The sequence below is a fragment of the Apodemus sylvaticus genome, chromosome 6 (genome assembly GCF_947179515.1).
Source record: "Apodemus sylvaticus chromosome 6, mApoSyl1.1, whole genome shotgun sequence".
NCBI lineage: Eukaryota > Metazoa > Chordata > Mammalia > Rodentia > Muridae > Apodemus > Apodemus sylvaticus.
Genome location: NC_067477.1, coordinates 34,316,226 through 34,340,879, shown reverse-complemented (window position 1 = coordinate 34,340,879; position 24,654 = coordinate 34,316,226). Strand labels below are relative to the sequence as shown.

General features: G+C 39.0%; 1 protein-coding gene across 4 annotated transcripts in view; it reads left to right on the top strand.

Moving 5' to 3' along the window:
- The window catches only part of Nrxn3 (neurexin 3), a 1,578,315-nt gene that overhangs the window by 43,596 nt on the left and 1,510,065 nt on the right, over positions 1 to 24,654 (top strand). For 2 of the 4 annotated variants that reach the window (XM_052185308.1, XM_052185307.1), the window contains exons 3-4: positions 9,106 to 9,135; positions 11,815 to 11,826. In XM_052185308.1, the coding sequence (XP_052041268.1) occupies positions 9,106 to 9,135; positions 11,815 to 11,826 (42 nt within the window). The remainder of the gene's footprint in view (positions 1 to 9,105; positions 9,136 to 11,814; positions 11,827 to 24,654) is intronic. The other 2 variants (XM_052185306.1, XM_052185305.1) reach the window with 1 other exon arrangement.

Here is a 24,654-nt window from a genome sequence, read left to right as displayed (position 1 = left end):
TTGATCCCTTGAACTTTTCATTCTGTTCCGGCAGGGAAGAATATTTGAGAGCTCTTTCTTATCCTCAGTTGCTACAGCTTTCCACACCTGTGTGGCTTTCAGCCCTCAGAGACCCACAGGACAGATCTAATTACACTCTGAGTGTTTGAAGTCAAGGCTTTTGTCTTTGAGGAGTTTCTTTTCTAAGGACTAAAACATCTCCAGTTTCTTTGGCTATTCTCATCTAAGGGTTCTTATTCTTTCATCTTGGTTATTGTTTCCTGAAAAACGACCTTTTTTTTGTTCTTCTCTATACCCACTCTGAAGGATGCCCACACAGCACACAGTTCTTTTGGCATGATTGGTATCAGTTTATTACAGACAGCTCCATTGCTCTTGTTCTAGATTCTATATCCATTCGAGGCAGTACCAAACACTTTAGCTTTCTTTTTTTAATGATTATAGTGTTAAGTTGAAGTTGAAGTCAGTGAAAACCTTTTACTATTTTTGTTTGCTCTGTAAAGCCATTTCTTTGCCCTTCCTGGACTTACACAGTCGGTCTGTTTCACTTAGCATGGGGCCCCTCTTTGAATCTGTTAAATCTGGCACACCATGATCTGTTTGGATGCAGTTCTTTCATTGGGACATCGACTGTTCTTTCTAGTCTTATGTTAGTCATGAATGAGAAGCAGTTTCAGAGAAGATCGTGACAGTGAGATCAAGGACTTTCTCTGTTGTGGGATAAGCTTTTCTGAAAGTCATTCTTGCTCACCCTTTAACCCTTAGAAAGAAAAGCATGGCTGCTTTTGTCTCTTTGCCATCTCTAGCATTCTTTTGGGAGGGAATCTTGCCACTTCTTCTACCCACTAACAGGAAGACCAGGAGAATGCTGTAAAAGTCTTTGACCCTGTGATTATGCCATATTGATGCTGTCAATGACTCATTGTCGTGATTGGAAGTAGCACTTTCTGTTTAATTCAGCCACCATGCTATCAGAGCAAAGTTGATCTAGAGGCAAACAATGAGCTTCTAATTCAGCTACCATCCTTCAAAGGATTGGATGGTGAGGACTAACAACAGTTGCAACAAAGAAAGACAAAACCAAAGACGTGTGTCTAGCTGGCCTCTACTTAACGAAGTAGCATCAGGACCCCTTCTTTCCTGCATTTCTGGAAACAACTGGCACCACCACCTCTGCTCCTACTGCCACTACCACCATTGCCAGGTTACCTGTTCAATGGATCCATAGTATTATGCCAAATTAGTGGAAAAGATGGTTTCTCAAGTTTTAGCTCAGGATTGTTAGAGAGTCATTTAGAAGCTTGTCCAGCTCACCTGGAATGTTTGTAGGCTATTCTTCAAACCTGACACTGTGATCATAGGTACTATTCTTAGAATAGTACTTTGAACCAATTAAGATTATTATTTTATAATGTGTCAGAATGAGCCAAATATCAAGATCTTCATCTGATTCCATGCACTATGCTGCTTGGTCTCTTTGTGTTCATAGATCTTAGGATTATGGTGGCTTGACTAGTTAGTTCTTAAAGGATCTCATGGATTCTCTTCTGCTGCATTTCTAGCAACTAAAGCTACTTTCTTGCTCCATCCTCTGCTCATGCTGAATGTGTCTGTCCCTTTGTACTGCATGTACAGCTTTTAACATGATTGACAGTCATGCTCATATCTTTGCCTGCTTTTCTAATATTTGGTGAACATCATAGTTCCTTCAGCCATTCTGCATTTGCTATGGGTTTTGAGCTTCTGGTTATTCTCTTATCTACCTGACTCATGACATTTTTAATATATGATCCCATCCTCTGACCCTAAACCCTGTGTTTATTAACAGTCCCCTGAGAAAAGGGGAGACTTGGACTTTTTAATTTCTGGAGTGTTGGGGATATGGGTTCTGCTTGTGTGCCAGAATTTATATTTACCCCTTGATACTTTTTGAGACATTGTGTAGCACAAGCTGGCTTTAAAGTTATGATCTTCCTTCCTTAGCCCCCGAGTTCTATGACTATGAGCACAAACCAACAAGCCTAGCCCTTAAAATTAAATCTCATTTTTTCTCTTTTCCCATTCTTTGGATCCCTATTATAGTAGCCAGTAAATTATCTATTCATCTGAGCTATAGGTCATCACAACATATAGACAGTGATCTATGAATATCTTTGTCTGAGTCATTGATGACAATATGGGTCAGCCCTGGGGTAGGCTGTCAGGCAGGAATGTACTCCTGGGAGAAGAGGAGACTACCACCGGTAATGAAAGTCAGGAATTGCCCAGAGAACTGGTCTTGGGCAACTGTGGACTTAAGTAAATCTTTGTTTCATCATTCCTTTAAGTATTCTCACCACACCTCATGCCGCTGTTCCATCTAGAGTGGCAAACTTCAGCCCAGATACCTCCTTCATCCTTTATCCCGGAGGACTTGTATACCATGCCCCTGTCTTTGAAGAGAGATCTTTAATTTGTGCAGATGATCTCACACAATAATGTCAAAAAAACTAAGTTTGAATATGTCTATGCCTAGATGTGCATCAAGAAGGAAGTGGCTTAAAAACCACAAAAAATGGTCCTATAAAGGAAGAACCTCATGTTTAAATAGAAATACTTATTGTGGTTGGAAAGACTATTAAGTGGCTAAACACTTATTCCTCAGGCAAGAGGATCAGAGTTCAGATCTCTAGAACATCAGAACCCACTTATCTGCTGAGTGGATGGTGTAGTCCACCTATAATTCCCACCTCTGAAGGTAGAGACAGGGCATCACCAGAACAAGCTGGCTGGTGAGACCAGCCATACTGATATGCTCTGGTTTTGGTTGAGTAACAATGCTTCATTGAATAAGGTAGAACAGTGATTGAGGCTGTGTCCTGACACCAACCTCAGATCCTATGTTCTGATGTGAATACATGCAAACCTATGAAACATGCAAAAATGAAAGAAATTGGAAATATATATTAATCTACTTCACTCTTTAAAATGCAAATCTCAGTGTCAGGATTTTTTCCCCTCTACTTTCCCCAATTCCCATTCATCCCATTCTAGATACTAGGTCATTGTGGCTGAGATTTTTGTCAGCCTTTCCATATTCACTGTTTCCTTAGTTTTTCTGATGATGCTAGGTGAATATTTCCATTACCTTTTGATTTTATGTAATTAAAAATATCCTCATGGCTCTGTAAGGATTCAGTGTGGGTGTTTGCAACAAATAGTGACATTTAATGTCACTCCCTTAATATATTAAAAAAAGATGATAAATGAGAATTTTTCACTTGGGTAAAATTATCTTGAAAGTGAATGAATTAAAAATCCTAGAAGAGATAACATTTTTTCCACTCTGAATTTTTTTTTTTATCTTCTTCTATCCTTTTTTGAAATATTTCCCCAATTATCGATCCAGGTGAAGGAAAACAGGAAGGAAAGAAGGAAGGAAGGATTGAAAACCATCTGATCTAGATGGAATGACACTAGTTAGAGAAAGAAAGAGGAGAGAGAGAGAGAGAGAGAGAGAGAGAGAGAGAGAGAGAGAGAGAGAGAGAGAGAGAGAGAATATTAGCTTAAATAATGAAAATCTTTACCTTCTGGCCTGGTTCCTGAACATAGTAGTATCCTTCTCTTGCCTGTTTCAATAAATAGTTTTTAGTCTCTGTATTAGTCATTCTCATGACAGGCTTCATCATGGCCACAGCTGCTGATAAATGACTTAGCTTTCATAGCCATTTCCATTTTTCCTGAGTTGCAAAATCAGCTATCTCCATGGGGGTTTTCCCAAAGGGTATAACAGTTTAGGCAGACATATGTATATTTTGCATATACTTTACATATGATTTGCAGGCAATTTCAACTTTGCATGTCTTACTGAATAGTGATATTTTCTTCCTTTTGTTCTAGTATATACTCTGGGAGCCTATGTATAACAGATATGCAGACACAAATAGCACTTAAAGGAAAAGAGGAGGGAGATAGTCATTCTGAATCTGTGTAGGGATCCAGCATGTTTCTAGATCCAGCTAGAGTAGCACTTGGTCAGGGTCCAGATAGAAGACACATTAATTCTTTCCTTCTATTATTGTTGTAAATATTTCCTAAAAGGTACTGCAGTTCCCTAAGAATTCTGTGTTGGCAGTTCTTAATGCCATGCCAGTCATCATATAGCCATTTATTCATATCTCCTGCTCTATACCTACCTTATATGAGTTTTATTGAACTGAACTTTGCATCATAATTTAGTTTCTGCTTAAATCCAAATATCTAAGATTGTTTTAAAAAGTTATAACCCCCTTTATTTCCATCGGCCCTTGACTCAGCTTAAGTCTTTATACAATCTTGGAATTTCAGAACCCTAATAAATGCTATATTTTAACCCAAGTCAGCAAGCTAGTTTTGAAGCTGGATGTCTGGTCATGGGGATCATTGATGTTAACTTGCATTTTTACGCTCCTCTTCTGAGGTTGACCAGAAAGCCTATTTTTATTTTAACCTCTTCTCCATGAACCATACATATAATCTATATCTAGTGTGGCTCCCATTTTGTTTCTTGCTAATTATATGCTTCTCATTTTAAGTTTTTGAGAATTATTTTCTATAGAAACAATATAGTCCCAATTTTTTAAAGCTTTAATTAGAATAATGTTGAATCCATAGACAACTATCTTAGCATTCTCCCACCCTTATCACGTTAAGACAGCTATAGCCTATTTCTTTCAGGGTTTCCTCACTTATTTACCTCCTATGCCATGAAGAGAGTGCTTTAAGTCTTTTCGTTCAACTGGATCCCCTCTCAGACCATTGCAGTATAATGATGGGCATTTTTGTTTGAAAACTCTTTCTCTTCAACTTCATCCCATTTCTGCCTTTGTGTTGTTTCCTTATTTCATCCATGCTATTGCAATAGTCATTTTCCTTAACATTTTTTTCTCCAGGTCATTTACCTGTCCATGAACCCTCAGTGTGTCCCATTAGCTGTAAGTTTAAGTCCATTATTCTGTCAAGTCTTGAAACTTATTTCTTCCATGTTTAGATTATTAGGATTATCTACTTTTTAAATATAAGCTAATTATATGTGTCCATTCCTTTATCAATATAGTACATTATTACATGCCTGTCATGTGCTAGAAGTATCCTTGTTTCTGGAAAGCAGGACAGGGTGGTCTTGGTACTACCCAGACTGCTAACTCTCTCTCTAAATTTTAAACATGTTTCTTTTTTAAATACATGCATTTATGTGTGACTACATATATAGGTATATGGGGGTGGGTGGGGAGGATAAAGAATAACCTTGACTGCTTCCTTTGAGACAGTGTCTATCATTGACCTGGAGTTGACAGATTAGGCTAGACTATACTGGCTGACCAGTGAATTTCAGGGATTCTCCTGTCTCTGCCTCACTGGGATTACAAGTATGAGCCAAAATGTTTGGCATTTTTATGTGGGTTCTAAGGCTCAAATTCAAGTCTTAATGTTCATAAGGCTAAGACAAAAATGAGCCATACTCCTAGTCCTTAAGTGACATCTAAGACATATTTCAAATCTCCCTGTCTTGCAGGAACTTTCTCCGAATATACAGCATCCTCTTATCAGTCCCTACTTGCCTTACTGCCTGATTCATAATTTGATACTTAGCTATTTGATACTCCCTATTCATTTTTTATTCAATTGCCAAATATATACTGAGTATCAGACACTAAATACATAAATCTTTCTCTGTGTCCACATATTTTTTTTATAGGATAGTAGGCATAGCAGCAATCATTACACAGCTCTTACCATGTGTAGGCATAAACCAGTATTTCAGCCTGTGGGTATTGACCCCTTTTAGGGTTGCCTATCAGATATTTACATTATGATTCACAACAGAAGCAGGTATGAAATAGAAACAAAATAATTTTATGGTTGAAATCACCACAATACGAAGAACTATATTAAAGGGTTTCACCATTAGGAAGGTTGAGAACATAGACTTACATTAATATATTTACATCTCAAAGCAATATATGAAGTGATCATAATTATCCTTATTTTCTAGATAGGAAAAAAAAATCAAGGTCCAAAAACATGCAATTATTTTCTTAACGTTACAAGGTATAAAATGGCAGAGGTGAGATGCTAATCTAGCTCTAGAACCACTTATTAAATCTCCTATTCTACACCATCATGTTCCAGCACCAAGCCATCTGTGTGAATATAAACATACATACTCCTTCCCTGATTGGTGCTAAATTCCTGGAAGCCAAGGAATTTGCTGTACTTAACTGTATTTCCATTCCCTGGTCTTTGCATATAGTAATACTTGATTAAATTGGTGTGTGGGTTGCTGGTACTTTCATTAGTTGTTAGAGGAACTGAATTTTATTTATTTGCTATTTTCAAAATTAAAATATAATTACATCATTTCTTCCCTTCATCCCTTCTTTCTAACCCTCTACATGCTCCCCACCATAACTCATGACCTTCTTTTCTTGGATTATTGTTGACATTTTAAATGGCAAATAGTGTTTTGAGGTAGAAAAGAAACAGAAACTAGACTACTCCAGAATTAATGGTTACTCCATTCTGCAAGCTTGGAGGATAGGTTTATACAAGTAAAAAAAAATATTAATATGCAACTCTAAATAATAAAGTAAAATTCTCCTCACAAAATGTAAAATAAGAAGCAAACCTTATGATGGCCTCCTCCCTCCTTGCATACTGTTTCTTTGTGTGATTGTCCATTTTGCTCCATTCTTGTCAATCCCAAAGTTTGACATTATGATCCCATTCCTGCATTCCTGGCTTGATAGATCTACTTAAGGTTTTTAGACAAGAAAGAAGATGAAAATTTTTCCTTGACTGATAATGCTACAATGATGTAGGTAGGTAGCCTAATAAAAGCTAGTAAGTACATAGCTGAATTTAAAAAATTATCCATGTGTGCGTGTGCGTGCACGTGTACACACACACACACACACACACACACAGGTGGTAGGTTATTTGCATTTTAAAAGGATTCTTCCCTTCACAAAAGGCAAAGGGATCCACAGCAGGGTTCCATTAAGCATCCAATTCTTCTTGCTGCATTTACCGTACAATTTAATTTACCAACATTTGATTTATATGCCTCTGTAAAGGGGTAGCTCTCAAAGTTTGTGAGCATAGGAATTCTGTGAGCAACTGATTTAAGTTTCCGATCTTGCTCAGCCTCCATCCACCCCAGGATTAGCTTAGCTGGGTTGAAGTCCCCTATCTTTATCTTCATATTTTTGGGAAGTACATTGGCTGGAACCTAATAGATGGGTTTCTCTAGGGCACTCATACCGTTTGCTACAAAGTGGCCCATTTTTTCTTCATTGGACACACATTTGTGGATCAGATGGAGTCTCACATCTCCTTTCCACTCCTGTTGAAGCTATAAACATCTTCAGTCTCAGGTGTAAAATAGTTGTCCCCCACCCAAAAAGAACCAAAAAATCTTTTATGGATGCTGTTCCCCCCCCCCAAGGTATCTTTCCAGAAATTTGCTCTTATTTCCTTAAAGGTGGCAGAGCTCTTTGGATTCTTGTATGCCCCTCCCTGTCACTTCTATCGCTACAGATGCTGGCACCTGCCCTGCATCCTTTCCCCTTTGTGCTTTTGGCTTGGATGCTGGTACCTAGGACTTGGCTGAGAAGCATCAGCTATGGAGGAAAGGTTGTTTCTGTATATCTTCTCGTACACTAAGCCCAAGCTCATCACTGCTCTCTTCCTTCTATTCCTCTGCCCTGCAGAATTCCAGAAGAAAAAAGAAAAAGAAAAAAAAAAAGAAAATGCTTTTCTTTCCCTTTCTTTTCTTTCTTTCTTTTCTTTCTTTTTTTTTAACAAAGCAAATTGTGAGGTTCACCTGGTTTGGCATGGCTCCATTCCTCTGCGACTGTTAATCCTGCTCTCACTACCCTGAATTCCAGAACCTAAGCTTTTGAAATATGATTAGAGTTTAATGAAATTTGTTTCAGAAAATAGACTCCATGACATTTATGGCACGTGTGTCTATGTATTTAATATATCACTGATCTTTTAAAAGTCAGTTTCTTGACCTACATTTAGCCCCTGATTACTTTTCTAAATCTCTAGTAATCTCCAAAAACATTTAGAGATTTCCATACTTTAGAGGGGTTTTTGTCCTTTATTAATCCTCTATATCCCTGAGTTTTGCTTCGAGTAGAAGATCTCGGGGGTGATCTGGGTTTTGTGAAATATTTTCAGTGGTATAGAAACAGCTTAAGAGCAAACAATCTGTGCAGTTTGCTATGGGTTAGAAACCTTTTCTGTTCAGTTTAACAGCGCTGATGGTTCTCTTGTCCTGAGGAATCCTGCAGAGCCGAATTTGCCTCCAGAGTGGACTCACCAGAAGCCCTGTTAATTGTTTACTGGAACATTGTATGCCTTTTTTTAATCCGTTCGGTTAAGAGATTTGCCCCCCTCTCTTAGATGTATTAGAAGGAACATGGACCTTCTACTTCTACTTCTGGATGGAGTACTATCATTACTAGTTAAGGTGAACAAGACAGAAATGGTCTTAAGGTAGTCTGAGTAATCCTTGCATGTAAGAAGTCTGTTGATGTGTTTAATATCATCCAGTTTCTGTAGAGAACGAGACAATGTATAGGGAAAGAAATGGATGGTACTCTCTGGATGGTGAGATTATAACTGATTTCTTTCTTTGTTTATCCTTTGGACTTTCCCCCAGTTTCTGCAGTGAACATGTATTACTGATGCAAGTAATTTGAAAGAAAGAAACCATTACTTGATACTTTGAGTCTCTTTCCCAGAGACTTAATCTTAATAGATCTATCACAAATCCTACGGATTGCCTAGAATAACAATAAAAATAAAATCCTTGGTATTATTCAACAAACTGCTCTTTAGATGGGAGAGCCAGGCTTCTCCTGGAGAGTGGGGGCTGGTGTTCAGAGTGTGCATGCTACTGGGTGTGTGCTGCATGTGTTCCCTCTATATCTCCTTCTGTGCAAAAATTTAGAGAAGGTTGCTTTGCTTTTGGGATTTTAACCATCTTTTCTTCTCTCTCTCTCTCTCTCTCTCTCTCTCTCTCTCTCTCTCTCTCTCTCTCTCTCTCTCTCTCTCTCTCTCTCCTCTCTCCCTCAGGCCTCTCCCATCTTATGATGAGTGAACAAGGTAGGTGCCTTGTGCTGTGGTCCCGAGATGCCTGAACTGCTTGCCTCTGCACCTCTGACTGCTCATTCAGAGCCTCCTCCGGTAGAAGGCCATTTGCTGCCTGTGCCTCCTGCTGTGGGCCAGGCTGGCAGCAGGGGTCACTCTGCTGTGGAGGAACACCTTTCCTGATGCATCATGGTATCCCACCTCCTACTCTCAGCTTGTCCATTCCTCCTCACCATTTGTCATCTGGGCCAGGCGTGGCACTGGCCCTGCTAGGCTGCCTCTAAGAGGAAAGCATGAAACAAGGCATGACGTGGTGATAATGGGGGGTGAATGGAGCTAATTTCAGAGCAACCAGGCGGTTAACTTTCTCCTGCTCTTCCCCTGGCCCCAGAGTGGGGCCCAGCTTGGGAGCAGGGATCCAGACTTCCCTTTGAACTTTACTGTGGGTAAAGGTTTGCTGTGTATCCACCTGTCCATTCATTGTCTTCTTAATGATACTCTGCCCTTCCTGGTCAAAAGAAGCCATCTAGGGGTTTTAATGTTTTAAATTTTATATTAAAGAAAGAAAAAAGGAATCACCACAAGAACACGCTAATGTTCTCATGGCAGGATTCTAACTCATTATACACCCTGAAGAAAACTGCATATAAAGATCTGTAAATTCAGCATCTGCAACCTAAAATATTCAAATATGCAGGGAGTGAAGTGTGCGGGAAATTCAGCTCAGTTAGGCATGGGGTGGGCTGTGAATGAAGCCTTTTCTCCTAAGTAAAAATTTTCCACATTATCAGCCCAAATCAGGATCTGAGAACTGAGCCCACTTAAAATTGTCTTTTGCTTCACTGCTCAATTGCTACTATTGTGTTTCCTCCAAGCCTTGGGGTGAATGCAAGATTGGTCTACCTGCCTTTGCCCTGTCACCAAAAGACAGCTCTTTAATTTTTCTTATCTGTTTCTTTTCAAAACACATATTAGACTCAGTTCTCCTTTGGTAGGATCAAAGAAAAGAAAAATGTGGTTCCACATGTGATTCTTTTTTTTTTTTTTCTTGATCATTGGAGAATGTACGGCCACTTCCTGTCTCCTAGTCCCTCAAATCCACCTATCAGATGGTTTGGTTATAAGGGAGATAAAATCAGACCAAGTACCACCCAGGACTGAAAGACATTGTTTAGCAGGTGCAGGGGTTCATTTGATAGAATCCTAAATGAGTAAGTATGCCTTGATATAAGTGTTTTCCCCAGCATGAGCCATAAATTCCAAGATGGCGTTGGTTTTGTAGAAAGCAGAAATCACTGAATACCTGAAGGGGAGGGTCAGGTGAGTTCTTCAGGGTTGTGTAAGCATCTAGAATGAAGGCTGTCTGCTCCCATAACCGGATGAGGGAAGCAAGTACTCTCACCAAGTGAGAATGAGCAGAGGATACACCTGATATGGACAGTTTCCTTTACCCTTAAAGAAGAGCACAGTTCTATGAATTGCCAGAATTTAATGGTCCACACTTGATGACAAGTGACACCATAAAAGCAGGGCATTGGTCCTGACAATAGAACTTCCTGTTGTGTTCTCCAGCCTTCTGCTCCTGATTTATCTTTGTGAGGCCTCCCAACATCTCAAGTGCTACCAAACACTACATGTATCATATTGCCAGTATCACAGGGCAGAAGGATGGGCTGATGTGATCTTAACTTAGATTACATCAGACACACAAGTGCATCATAGGCTAGATTCTACTGTTAGTATGAACAACACTCAGAGACTCTGTAGTATATATCTTACTCTAACCCAACAGGTACACTTGTAGGGCATTCAAGTATGACCACACTCCTAGCTAGTATCCCTTCTAGAAAAGAAGAATCCTGCAAACACAGATGCTGTGAATTCCTCCTTTGAGGGGGTTTCAGGAAAAGAAGCAGCATCCTTTCAGGTGATGTTGCTGTTGAGGTTTTTTAGTTGCTATTGGAGGATTAATTTCACTTAAAAAAATCCTTTGGCTTCTTTATTCCCCTTCCTCTCATTTTTTCCACCCCCTTATCCATTTTTCCTGTACAATGACTACTTTTAAAACCATCACTCTTCTTTCTACCAGTGCTCCATGCCCTCCTCCTGCATGTAGGAGATAGGGGCTTTTGTTCAGCTGCCACTAAATCTCCAGAATCAATATTTCATGTCCATGAATACATGTGGTATTTATGTGTGTTGTATGTACATCTCTTATATTGTATGTCACACTCTGGGTCCTCATATCTCATGTGAATGTTGGGAAAATATAAGAGAACCAAGATTCTCAAAGACTTTTCCCTAACCATGTTTTGAAAGATTGGTTATATGTGTTCAATTTCCCATCCATGTGGCTGCGCAGTGCTTTTTTGCATGTGGACTTTGCCATGTTTCAAAGAAGAGAGCTGAGAAGAAATGGATAGGATGAAGCTTGAACGTGAAGCCAATGGAAGCAGCCTGGCTCGCTCCAGCATTTGAACCTTAAGCCTCCCATCATGCATTTGCTTTGTGCTGTCTCATGAGGATGCTGTGGGGCAACTTCCTGTGCTGTCTGTCCTATGATTTGCCATGAATATGCTATTTCTCAGTGTGTCTGCAGTGTGCTGATGTCCGTTCTCTTTCTCTCTCTTGCCGCCTCCATGGTGGACACCACGCTTCCTCTCCTTAACTGGACCTTCTGCTTCCTTTCTGTAGGTAGAAGTAAAGGTAGATGACTTTATTTTTTACCATTCTATCAACCTATCAATGTGCATTTTTATATTATTCCTGTATGGGGAAAACTGTTGATTCAATGAGTATATTTGACCTGCCAGAAGTTATTATATTAAACACCATGTAAAAATAATAAAAAAAAACAACCTAAAAAGCCATTGTCATTGCTGCCCTTCAATGAACCCTGTATTTAATGTTAGAGATACTTCTGCCTTTCCCTAAAGTCAGTCTTATGCATGATATCATATGGTGTCTAATAGGAATAGGGTCTCTGGAAGTGGATGTGTTGTGTAGAAATGCATTTTACTCTCCTGTAGAGTGTTCTAAGATCCTTTCTTGTGATGTATGTTACAGGCACAGGGGAGGTAGGGTAAGATGCCCCATAATTTCTTGATTTTATATATGACTGATTTTGGGGTATCAGCAGCACAGGGTTGATAATAGAAGAGAAAGGAAGGGGGTTGAAAAATTGCCTAATTTTACTAACTGAAGATTTTGGGGGTGTTTATTGCTCTTCTTTTCTTCAGTGTTGCAATTTCTGTACTTGTAGGAGATGAACTATTAAGACTAGGGGCAGTAGGCTAAGAAAGGGAACTAGGGAAACATGGCAAACTGTAGAAACAGAACTGTATTACACTGGCAGGAGGAAGAGCAGACAGCAGATGTGGGATGTTAGTGGACAAAGCCAGCCTTCTGCCAGGTGGTTAAGAGGAGAGAGGATGAGCTAAGTGGGTGGGCTTCCTATATGTCACTGTGCCTCCACACTTTGGGTGGCTAAATTAATCCATTCATTTCTAAGTCCAGAGAACCTGCTCACCTGCTAAAATTAGATTGGTTGTTTGGGAATGAAGGAGGAGTTAACTGATAAATTATAAATATGAATCTCCATTTAGTTCTCCCCTCCTGGATAATTCTCCCTTGTCTTGGTGGACAGGTGGACTGCTGTTTCCTTCAAAAGTTGCTGAATAGCATAAGTAGAGTGAGTGAATTCTGGTGTGAGGATATGGCCAAAAGATGGGCTGGACCTGATGAGGTATTCAAAATGCTTAGTTGAAGACTTGACAGCAAACAGGTCATCTCTCATTTCAGTTTTGTGTTCTCTGTACAGCTGCCTTGGGAGTGTTTTGGCCCTTTCCAGTTTGAGCTTGGATGGTTGCCAGCTCCTTTAATGCTAAGGCTGGTTGACGGCTCCTTTAATGCTAAGCCCAAGTGGATTCATTCTCAGAAATGTGCTACTCTGAGTTTTTACTCCATTGCTGGATTGACACCTTTGGTAAAGAGTAGGTGGGGGAAGAGGAAGAGGCCAATGGCCAGAGACCTCTTTTATAGGTGAAACCATCCATCTGTTCATGATATAACCTATTGAAAATGTGGGGTACCCTTTCTCTCCTCTCCTCTCCTCTCCTCAGCCCTCATGTCTCTTCATCTTTCCCTCTAAACATCCCCCTAAAATAGTGATTGGGGTGTCTGTGGGTTTTTGCACCTGGTGTCTTTCTGCGGGTCATTGCTGTCACCATCACTGCTATCTATATTACTGTGTGTTGGCCATTGTGCTCTGTGCTTTGTGGGTCTTTTCATACTTAATATCTACTATTCTATGAGGTCTGTGGCAGTATTATCTATGTTTAATAGTACTGATAATAAGGCTCAGAAAAATGTTAGGTGACTCCTAAATGAGAATAAAAATCCAAATCAGAATCCCTGACTATTTCTTTATGTGGTCTCTCTGAGATACAAGTATAATCTCCATGTACTCCCTCTAGCTGCCTTTCAGACATTGATTGGTCTTAAGTTCCAGCCTGCCACCTTACATTTGCTGTAACATATATCCATATAAATGTCACCTAGTACTGTCAACTCAATATGGCAAGAGTCAACCTTAATGTCATTTGTCTACAAACCAGTTTCCTTTTCCAATGCTCTATCTTCCTCAACATCCAGGCTTGACCAACAGTTAACTGCTTTCTAACTTCCTCCTTTGTGAATGCTTTGCCTCCAAGGCAGTTGCAGAGAGAGCAGTCTGTGATTGGCTCTAGAATGACTTTGGCATGTCTGACCACAGCCAGAACTTACTAGGCTATTATTCTTTCCTAGCTTGTCTCCCTGTTGCTTTCCACTGAGGGAGAACTCTGTAAGATCTGCTATCTACCATGTGGGATACAGGATTAGCCACTTCACATTCAGAGCAGTCTCCAGTATGGCCCAGCTCTTATAATTTAACCTCCCCCCCTGCACCACCCCTGAACTTCCATCCAAAATTACTGCTTCAGGCAAGCAGACCACCAGCTTACCTTGCTAGACTTCTGACTTTGCTGGCTCCCCGTTTTCCTACCAACCCCTTCTCCCTGACCCTCTGCCCACCAGAACTCACACTTAGAATTCTGTCTGACTTCATGTTGTCCTTGAGCATTGCATGCAGTGTTGAACTTTCCCTCCATCTTTCTAACAACTTAGATTGAACTTACTGAGGATTGGACTACTGTTCTCTATGGATTGCAAGTATGTAGAAGGCAAATGTTTTCAATGGCTAATGTCCAGATGTGTTTAGTTTAGTGTGTGTGTGTGATATGAGGAAGGGATTCAAAGTCTCTAGCTCTTATCTTGCTTTCAGCCATTTTCCCCAAAGGGAAAATAAAGCAAAATTAAAATGAAATCCTTTCCTATAGCTCATCAACTCAGGAAGCTTTTGGTGGACTCTCACTGAGTCATCATCAACGTATTCTATCTTAGGCTTTACAGGTAAACTGGTCCCACTGAGATCTGTCACCTTGCCACCTCCTAAAGCCTCAGTGCCCTTTATGTTAACCCACATTGCTTTTCCCTTCCCGTGAGTATTTCTTTGAGCTCTTCCCTTTTTTGCAAATGCCTCCTGTGTTTACCCATTTCCCTCTTAATATCCCAAGGTTCAGTCTCTTAAGTCTACCAGACTTCATGCTTCTGTTATAAAGTATTTGCATGATGCATGAGGTGTACTTATGTTTAAATCATCATTTACCCCCAGAAAACTATAGGTGGCTGTGTCTTGACCATTACTGTCAGTCATACTTCATGAGCTCAGAATTTGGTTCAGAGCTATACATGATGAATGCCAACGGAATTGAGTAATGTTGAACTAAATCAAACATTTGGCTTTCAATATGGGGCTAGAAATAGGTAGGGAATGTTTTTATAGCTGTGATGTCGTTAATGGGGTCATTCTACTTCAAATGCTTGCACCTTTTACTGTTATCCTTATTACTGTAACCCGCTAATCAAAGGAGTATTAGGAGTCATGGAATGAGACCACATATTCTGGCTCCAATGCTCTCTACTGTTGGGTCTTCTCTTGGTACTATGTATACAATATATACCATGGTAAAAGTGAGAAGGTCTTGAATTATTTTTAAGCATTTGTCAGAGAAAAGAATAGAGATGCTTCAGATCTTGTCATTCTTTAAAGGCCCAATGATAAAACAGTGAGCCCTGTGATGTTAAACCTAAAGAACTGAGCAGGACTTCAGAGATCATGTCAGCCCCTGCATTCAGAAGGCCTTTGGACCACATGTGGCCAAAGGCAAGTGAGGATTTACCCAGACATAGCTGACCAGAAGAGTTCTTCAGAAATCAGCATTTTCTAGCTTTTAGACATGATCTCCATGGCTTCTGCTTAAGAATTGAGAGCATGTTTGGGTCCATTCCTCTTTCTCTTGCCCATTTGAAGATGTCTACACTGAGATAAGTGATCAAATACTTTCCCTTGAAATGGAATTTGGAGCAGGAGTTGCAGACTCAGATGCCACACATCTGAGAGACCTCACAGCTATTTTAAAGACTAGAACTAGGAATGGGAAGGAAGCACTAGGTGGTGATGGCAGAAACTGTGGTAAACTAGAATACCCTTGCTAGGGCAAGAATGTGGGTTGCATATCACCAGGGCTTCAGGATAAACTGGAAGTGTGTTTTATAAAACATGTCAGCTTCTAACTTTGTTCTGTCCCTGTAGAATCAACAATGCACAATCTACAGTATAGATAAATGTGAATATGCAAAGTGTATACCTAGCCAAATGAGTCAAGTGACAAACAGGTTTTTATCTTGTGGCTTGAAATGAAAGATATGGGGTAAACCATTTCTCCAAGATTTCTTGTTAAATGTGAGCAGTTGGCAGGGGAGATCCACTGGACGCATCCTTAATTTTCTTTTTATGCCTAGTAGTCAATTTTAGAAGTCTTTCTTTTTCCTTCTGCTACTATCAGAGAGGTTTATACATGTGTTCTGGAAAGTTTGTTTAGTTGAGTAGTGCAGGCATGTATAGGAGGCTATGGAGATGGTGGAGAATGACCAGGAAAAAAGGTACTTATCATCATTGATAGTTGCCAATGACTGATAAGATATGTCACATACATATACATATATGTATATATGGGTTGCTATGGATACCCAATTCCTTTCTCTTTTTCCCTACAAACTCTTACTGCACTAGTTGAGCCAAATGTATGTTCTTGGCCTTTAGATATTAGAGGTTATGATTTATTTGTATGTTTTTCCCATGTGGATTTGATCATTGGCCTTCTACTGCTGAACTAATAAACACTGGCTAAACTGGAAGAGATAATCAAGCTACATGAACTTGAATGTTATTTCATGTAGACTGGATTTTGCTGGCAATACTATTAAGAGAACTGAGCTCCCTGTTGTCCCTGCTAGGATTCAAGCACCCTGCAAATAAGTTACTGTCTTGAGAGCCAACTATTTATGCAAATTAGTATGTGCAACGCCAGCTCCTAATTATGAAAATAAACTCATCTGTGCTCTATAAATATCTAATTATAATAAAATAGAGGCAACATTACATTTCCATCTCTTGTCTTATTTGTTTCTCATCCACTGATTTTTTTCCTCTTAACAATGAATAAAATTGCTTTGTTTTTTTTTGTAATGCCCACTTTCCATGTTCTAATCCCCCCTTCTTTGAATGTTTTGAAAATCTTTGGGGGAAAAATGAATGTCTTTGAAACATAAAAGGTAAATTGCTTGATTTGAATAGTTTTGTGTTTCAGCAGTGATGACTTTAAAATGGGCCTTTAAAATATGAGGGGTGGGTTACTTCTTTCATTGTTCAGAAATTTTTATTGGACATTGAAGCCATCTTTTTACATGATTATTTTATTTTGGAGCATTTAAAAACTGTGAATGTGCATAGGAGATATATTAATAAAACATATACTATGCCAGTTAAGTGTCTCAATTGAATTCCCATTGACAATACACAAAATAAATTACTTTATGGATTTCCTATTTGCATGGGCTTTTGCTTAACACGTCAAGCTGGTTGATCTGAAGGGATATCTAGTTTTTAATAGTTGGTCTATATGTATACCCATAAGTATAAGAAAAAGTCCATAAGAACTGGACTTTGATAGTGCCTGAAGGGAAAGGATAGTTGAATCACGGTATATTTTCTTTATGTTATATCTCGTGTATAAAGAACTCAGGAATTGCCTGTTAGAAAAATAATGACAAGAGCATGCTATGACTATTTATGTGCTGCAGCTTATATCGGGTCATGAGTCCTTTCTCAGGTATCCAAGGCAGGAGTGCTTGTGTATCTGGGTGTGGGTACAGTTTGTTCACAAACTCACTGATAGGTTTTTGTAGTATAATGTATTTCTATACATAGCTTCCATTTATAGATATAATGAAAATATAATTCATTTCAATGTGATCTATATCTGAATTTAAGAGAGTCTCTCCAACATTTGCAAGTCAAGGTTTATTTAGTTCCCAACAAATATTCACAGGGAGTCAGTGGGCTAAGGCCTTAACAAAATTCATGGCGCATCCAGGACCGGCTGGCACTGAGTGCTCTATGGACAATGGAAACAAACCTGTTTCAGACCCTCTGACAACTGATGGCAAGATTCTGGGGGAGTTTAAAAGAACATTTCAGCTACATCTTCTATAGTAAACTGACTTAAATGGTCTAATTTTTTTTTTTTTACTTACTACAACTTTTACTATTAAGCTTTTTTGATTTCTAAAGGAAAATTTTAGGTAATCATTTAGTTATTTGACTCTTTCACTCTTTAAATTCTCAGACTCAGAAAAATGAATACGTTTTGTGCGTGTACATGTAGGATATTTTTAACTTGTGTATTATTTATCTTCATTGGGGCATAGCATATGAAATATAAAATACAATATAAAGTATATCAACAGCATGCTTCTAAGCATGCAGCTTAAAGCTTCAGAAGATATATGTATATACTCATATATTTATTCTCATATATATATATATATATATATATATATATATATATATATATATATATATTCTCATATATTCTTGCCAACATTAGGAGCTATGTTGTGTCTGTCACTCTGTAAGTTTATGCCATGATACTCTTTTTGTGTTGAGTATATATGTTTATTCCCTCTCCAGAACTGAGTGCATTTGTCTAGTAATCAACTTCAGACCTTCACTGGCTTTCGTTTCATTAAGAAAGATGAACTGTGAGAGACAGAGCCATTGCGGTTTTCACTGTGTGTAAACAGAGGCAATCATGTTGTGCTTTTCTGGGAGGCAGCTTGGCCTTGTTTTCGATGTAGCTCAGGTTTCCCTTCGCACCAAGACCATATCTAATTGATATCATTGGGTTGCTCCTTTTTTTTTTCTCCCCCTAAGGCATTTAGTAGTGAATAGAATAGAAGAGGAGGAAAAGAACATATGCTTTGTAAAGAGCCAGACTAATAATGATTTCTGATGGACATCTGATTCTAAAAGTGTTGCATCTTTCACTAAAATTTACATGTAAAGTGAGGGCAGGCACAGCGACATGAAAGCTAATGCAACTGCACATCTTGACATAATAACAATCACAAGAAACTGGAGATCCCAGATGGCAGTTTGGCCTTTGCCATCCTTTTAATAAGCTACTAACTGCTAATTATTTCACTCTTATGGGCAAGTTAATTTACTGTTGACTCTTAAAGAGATACTACTCTCCCAGCCCACCCCCAGCCCACACAAAACAGAGCCTTTCCACCTGCAGGGTTGGAAACTGCTGCTGCCTAGTCTGGAAGCTTTCCAGCCGATTATTATAACAACGATGGCAAGTACTGGGGTGAAAAATGGTGCTTAATAATCAGGATTTTTTTCTGTGTTTTTTTATATAAAAATATAGATCATTTGAAAAATTGTTCCCCTAAGGATCCATTGTTTGTGCATGCATTCATGTGTGTGTGTGTGTGTGTGTGTGTGTGTGTGTGTGTGCATGTGTGTGCATGTATAAGAAGCATAGATGGATCAGCCAAGACGCAGGGAGAATCTGAAATTTGGAGCCTATTTAAGAGTGAAAGAACAGCTGCCTTTTAAATGGTTGCTAATTCTGACAATTAATGCTGTTTTGTGAGTGTGTGATTTTCTGTAATAGCAGTTACGAGGGATGGTGGTGGGTAATAGCTCATTTCCTAAGCTTTATGATAATGGAGTGCAGAGACCACAGAACTGAGAGGAAACCTGGGCCCCATACTCTAGAGTCCTTTTAAATGAAACACTCACAAAGCATGCGTTTCCTGGTCCATTTTTCAGCTGCCTTAGGATGATCTTGCGTCGGAGCACATGCACAAATGATTAAATGAGTGATGTGCAAGCCAACTTGGGTGCATCAGGAGTGAGCATTTGGGAAAAAACCTTGTTTGTAACAAGCTGTCTGACAATCAAAATATTTACTTAAAGATAAACTAATGAATGCCTGTAGATCTGTTCTTGAAAGGAGAGTCAGAACTTTGGCTTGGTACCATTAAAAAATAAATTTCAAAACCTCAGAGTTTTTTCTCTGTGTGTGTATATTCTATTTTTCCCAAGACAAAATATATAGCAAATATAAACACATGTAGGAAAATCAACCCATTTTCTTGAAATCTTCACCCTGAGCTTGTTGGATGTGTTACCACAGTCAGGTGTTCATTGTTGCTGTTAAAAGTTATCAAATGGCTTGAATATGCTTTGAAAATCACATTCTTCTACTATTGGAATAACTATAAACATGAACTTGGTGATGTGAGTTGCAGTCCACTATCATTCTTACAGTGACTCCTGTGATTTGCTGTTGATAGGAACTCTAGACTCTTACTCACTCCTGCTGTGTTCTTAACAGGCCACTCTTTGTGAAGTCCATTCATCTACTTGCCAACTGGGGAAGCTTTAAATGTTATATTTCTTAAAAATTAGTTCATCAACTGGCTTCAAAATAGTTCCAAGGGGAAAAAATAAGTGCATATGAAACATGGGAGAACTTTTGTTATTTCTTAGAACATGCTCTACTACAGTGTGCTGTCAGAAAGCCATCCTGTGAAAAATGTTTGAAAAAGGCAAATGCTTATAGACCCTTGTCTGTCTGTCTGCCTGTCTGTCTATCTATCTATCTATCTATCTATCTATCTATCTATCTATCTATCTATCTATTTAATCTCTGTGCACATGAGTGCTCAAATACACACACACACATACACAGTATCAAGAACAAAAGCACTTCTAGAAATGCAGGTTTAAATGAAAATTGATCCCTTTTTTTTGTGGTAATAAAGAACCAATCCAAAGTCTCCTCCACACCAGGGAATCTTCCATGGCTAAGCTACCCCTCCAACCCTTGAAACAATGGTGTTTTCAATGACTCTGTGACTTCACTAAGCCTTTGTGATGACACATCAGATTGTGAATCTCCCAGAAGGCAAATTTAATCTTCGGAGTTACCTATGGAATTTCTCTTATATAATTTTTATTTCTGACAAATATATTGAAGATTAGAAATAATGTTCATATGAGAAATGTGGGACAAGACAATTCTAAAGTCCCTTCCAAGTCTAGTGTGCCTTGAGCCTCTACAAGGAAACTTTTGGATTGGTTTCACTCAGGAATGCTTTTAACCATATTTTCTGTTTTGATTGGGAATAGTGTTTTTGGAAAGGTTTAGTTCAATAGGAAAGTTACTGCTTCCTGGTGAAATGCATAACTCAGATGATTAAACAATTGCAGTGTTAGCCACTAGTCTGGTTAAAGTACTTCCAGTTTGTATTACTTAAGTACTTAAATGGTTGTCCATATAGTATGTGTAAGCAGTGCTCCTAGTAATGGCCTGCTGAACCACAGAAAGAGCTGATGTCAGTGTTAAGAGGAGAGAATTACCACACACATACATAGTCTTTGTTCTTTGAAATTTGGGTCAGGCTCAGAGTCATTGTGGTTATGCCTATCTGCTATCTTAGGTCATTTATCCTGAAATACTGACAGTTCGGCTATGAAATCTTTTGTCTGTTTTCTTCTAGACAGTGAACATTTAGGTGAAAGAGCTGCATCCTGATGAGAATTCCGTGTGTTTTGCTTAGGAATCATTGGCTTAGCAAGGGATTGTGGGCTGTCTTCACATAAGGCTGAGGATTTTGTATGTGTTGTCTGTTCGCTATGAAGTGGTTGCCATTGATCCACCTGCAATTGATCATTTGCCTGGGTTTATTTATCTGGCAATAGAGATGTAGGTTTCTGACTGAGGTGTGAATGCCTCTGTTTCCCAAGTGAGCAATGATGGGCAGTTACAGTGCCTTAGTTGTGGCTTAGAGTGGGTTTCCTCGTTCTATGCAGATCCATGGGGCAGTTGAAACTGGAATGAAAATAAGTCTGATCTAGAGCTATAGCTATGGATTAAGGAGAGTATGGAGGAGGGTCCATTAGGGCATCACACATGCACCTGCTCATTTGTATGTGTGTACACACACCACTTATATTTGAGCTTACGTCTAACAAAAGTATTAATTTATGAATCATAAACATCAACAAACATTAGCATAATCATAAACACATCTCACCAATATGTCATCTAATAGGCTCAGGAATTTTGGTGTTTTGTTTATTTTAATCTTTCATATGTTTTTCTTTTTTACTTGTAATAAGCCTACTTGGAAGATCTGTTGTAAAAATTGGCACAGCATTGGTAAAATTGTATTAAGTCACACCATATAGTATTAAAGAGGGAAGTGATGAAACTACAAGTGCCATAATATCAATGACAGTGTGATGGTTTTTCATCTGCGTGTACTCAGTTCCTATGTGCCAAAGTGCCTAGCAGAGATCACTAAATTATTAATTCTGTTTCAGGGTTCAGCACCATGGAGAGCGCCTAGCCTCTTTCCAGGAAGGAAACTTAGGGAATCGTGGGTCATTGTGCAAAGCCAGTTCTTTTTTTTTTTTTTTTTTTTTTTTTTTCTTTTTTTTATTTTTTTCTTTTATTTATTTTCTATATTCTTTGTTTACATTCCAAAAGCTTTCCCCTTTCCCAGTCCTCCCCCCAATATGTCCCATAAGTCCTCTTCTCTCCATCCATTCTCCTGTCTTTCCCCCTCCCTTTTCTCTGTCCTGGTATTCCCCTACAATGCTGGATCAAGCCTTTCCAGGATTAGAGCCCTCTTCTTCCTTCTTCATGGGAATCATTTGATATGCTAATTGTATCTTCAGTGTTCAGAACTTCAGGGCTATCCACTTATCAATGATTGCATTCCATGTGTATTCTTTTTTTTTTTTTTTTATTATTCGATATAATTTATTTACATTTCAAATGATTTCCCCTTTTCTAGCCCCCCCACTCCCCGAAAGTCCCGCAAGCCCCCTTCTCTTCCCCTGTCCTCCCACCCACCCCTTCCCACTTCCCCGTTCTGGTTTTGCTGAATACTGTTTCACTGAGTCTTTCCAGAACCAGGGGCCACTCCTCCTTTCTTCTTGTACCTCATTTGATGTGTGGATTATGTTTTGGGTATTCCAGTTTTCTAGGTTAATATCCACTTATTAGTGAGTGCATACCATGATTCACCTTTTGAGTCTGGGTTACCTCACTTAGTATGATATTCTCTAGCTCCATCCATTTGCCTAAGAATTTCATGAATTCATTGTTTCTAATGGCTGAATAGTACTCCATTGTGTAGATATACCACATTTTTTGCATCCACTCTTCTGTTGAGGGATACCTGGGTTCTTTCCAGCATCTGGCAATTACAAATAGGGCTGCTATGAACATAGTAGAACATGTATCCTTATTACATGGTGGGGAGTCTTCTGGGTATATGCCCAGGAGTGGTATAGCAGGATCTTCTGGAAGTAAGGTGCCCAGTTTTCGGAGGAACCGCCAGACTGATTTCCAGAGTGGTTGTACCAATTTGCAACCCCACCAGCAGTGGAGGAGTGTTCCTCTTTCTCCATACCCTCTCCAACACCTGCTGTCTCCTGAATTTTTAATCTTAGCCATTCTGACTGGTGTAAGATGAAATCTTAGGGTTGTTTTGATTTGCATTTCCCTAATGACTAATGAAGTTGAGCATTTTTTAAGATGCTTCTCCGCCATCCGAAGTTCTTCAGGTGAGAATTCTTTGTTTAACTCTGTACCCCATTTTTTAATAGGGTTGTTTGGTTTTCTGGAGTCTAACTTCTTGAGTTCTTTATATATATTGGATATTAGCCCTCTATCTGATGTAGGATTGGTGAAGATCTTTTCCCAATTTGTTGGTTGCCGATTTGTCCTCTTGATGGTGTCCTTTGCCTTACAGAAACTTTGTAATTTTATGAGGTCCCATTTGTCAATTCTTGCTCTTAGAGCATACGCTATTGGTGTTCTGTTCAGAAACTTTCTCCCTGTACCGATGTCCTCAAGGGTCTTCCCCAGTTTTTTTTCTATTAGCTTCAGAGTGTCTGGCTTTATGTGGAGGTCCTTGATCCATTTGGATTTGAGCTTAGTACAAGGAGACAAGGATGGATCAATTCGCATTCTTCTGCATGCTGACCTCCAGTTGAACCAGCACCATTTGTTGAAAAGGCTATCTTTTTTCCATTGGATGTTTTCAGCCTCTTTGTCGAGGATCAAGTGGCCATAGGTGTGTGGGTTCATTTCTGGATCTTCAATCCTGTTCCATTGATCCTCCTGCCTGTCACTGTACCAATATCATGCAGTTTTTAACACTATTGCTCTGTAGTATTGCTTGAGGTCAGGGATACTGATTCCCCCAGATTTCCTTTTGTTGCTGAGAATAGTTTTAGCTATCCTGGGTTTTTTGTTGTTCCAGATGAATTTGATAATTGCTCTTTCTAGCTCTGTGAAGAATTGAGTTGGGATTTTGATGGGTATTGCATTGAATCTGTATAGTGCTTTAGGCAAAATGGCCATTTTAACTATATTGATTCTGCCGATCCATGAGCATGGGAGGTTTTCCCATTTTTTGAGGTCTTCTTCCATTTCCTTCTTCAGAGTCTTGAAGTTCTTGTCATACAGATCTTTCACATGTTTGGTAAGAGTCACCCCAAGATACTTTATACTGTTTGTGGCTATTGTGAAGGGGGTCATTTCCCTAATTTCTTTCTCAGCCTGCTTATCCTTGGAGTATAGGAAGGCCACTGATTTGCTTGAGTTGACTTTATAACCTGCCACGCAAAGCCAGTTCTTAAATAGTTACAAAATTGACATTAAACAACAAAACAAAATAAAGAGGCAAACAAAAAGCCCAATCCTGATAAAACGTATTTGTCCTTTAGGTCTTTGGTAGATGTGTTTGTCCTTTGTTATAAACAAAAAGAGCTATGGGACTTTCTTGTATATTTGATGGAAATATATGAGCCATGAAGAAAATGAATAAATTTGGTCTACAGTTACTTTGTAAAATGCTGAATTTGTTGCCTCAGATCTTAGAGGCATATAATTTCAGAGGGAGAGGAAACTTAGAATTCCTTTATTCCTTTGCTCTGTAATTTTGCTGATGAATAAACATGCTGAGAGGACATGAGTGATACACTGATCATCTGTAGCA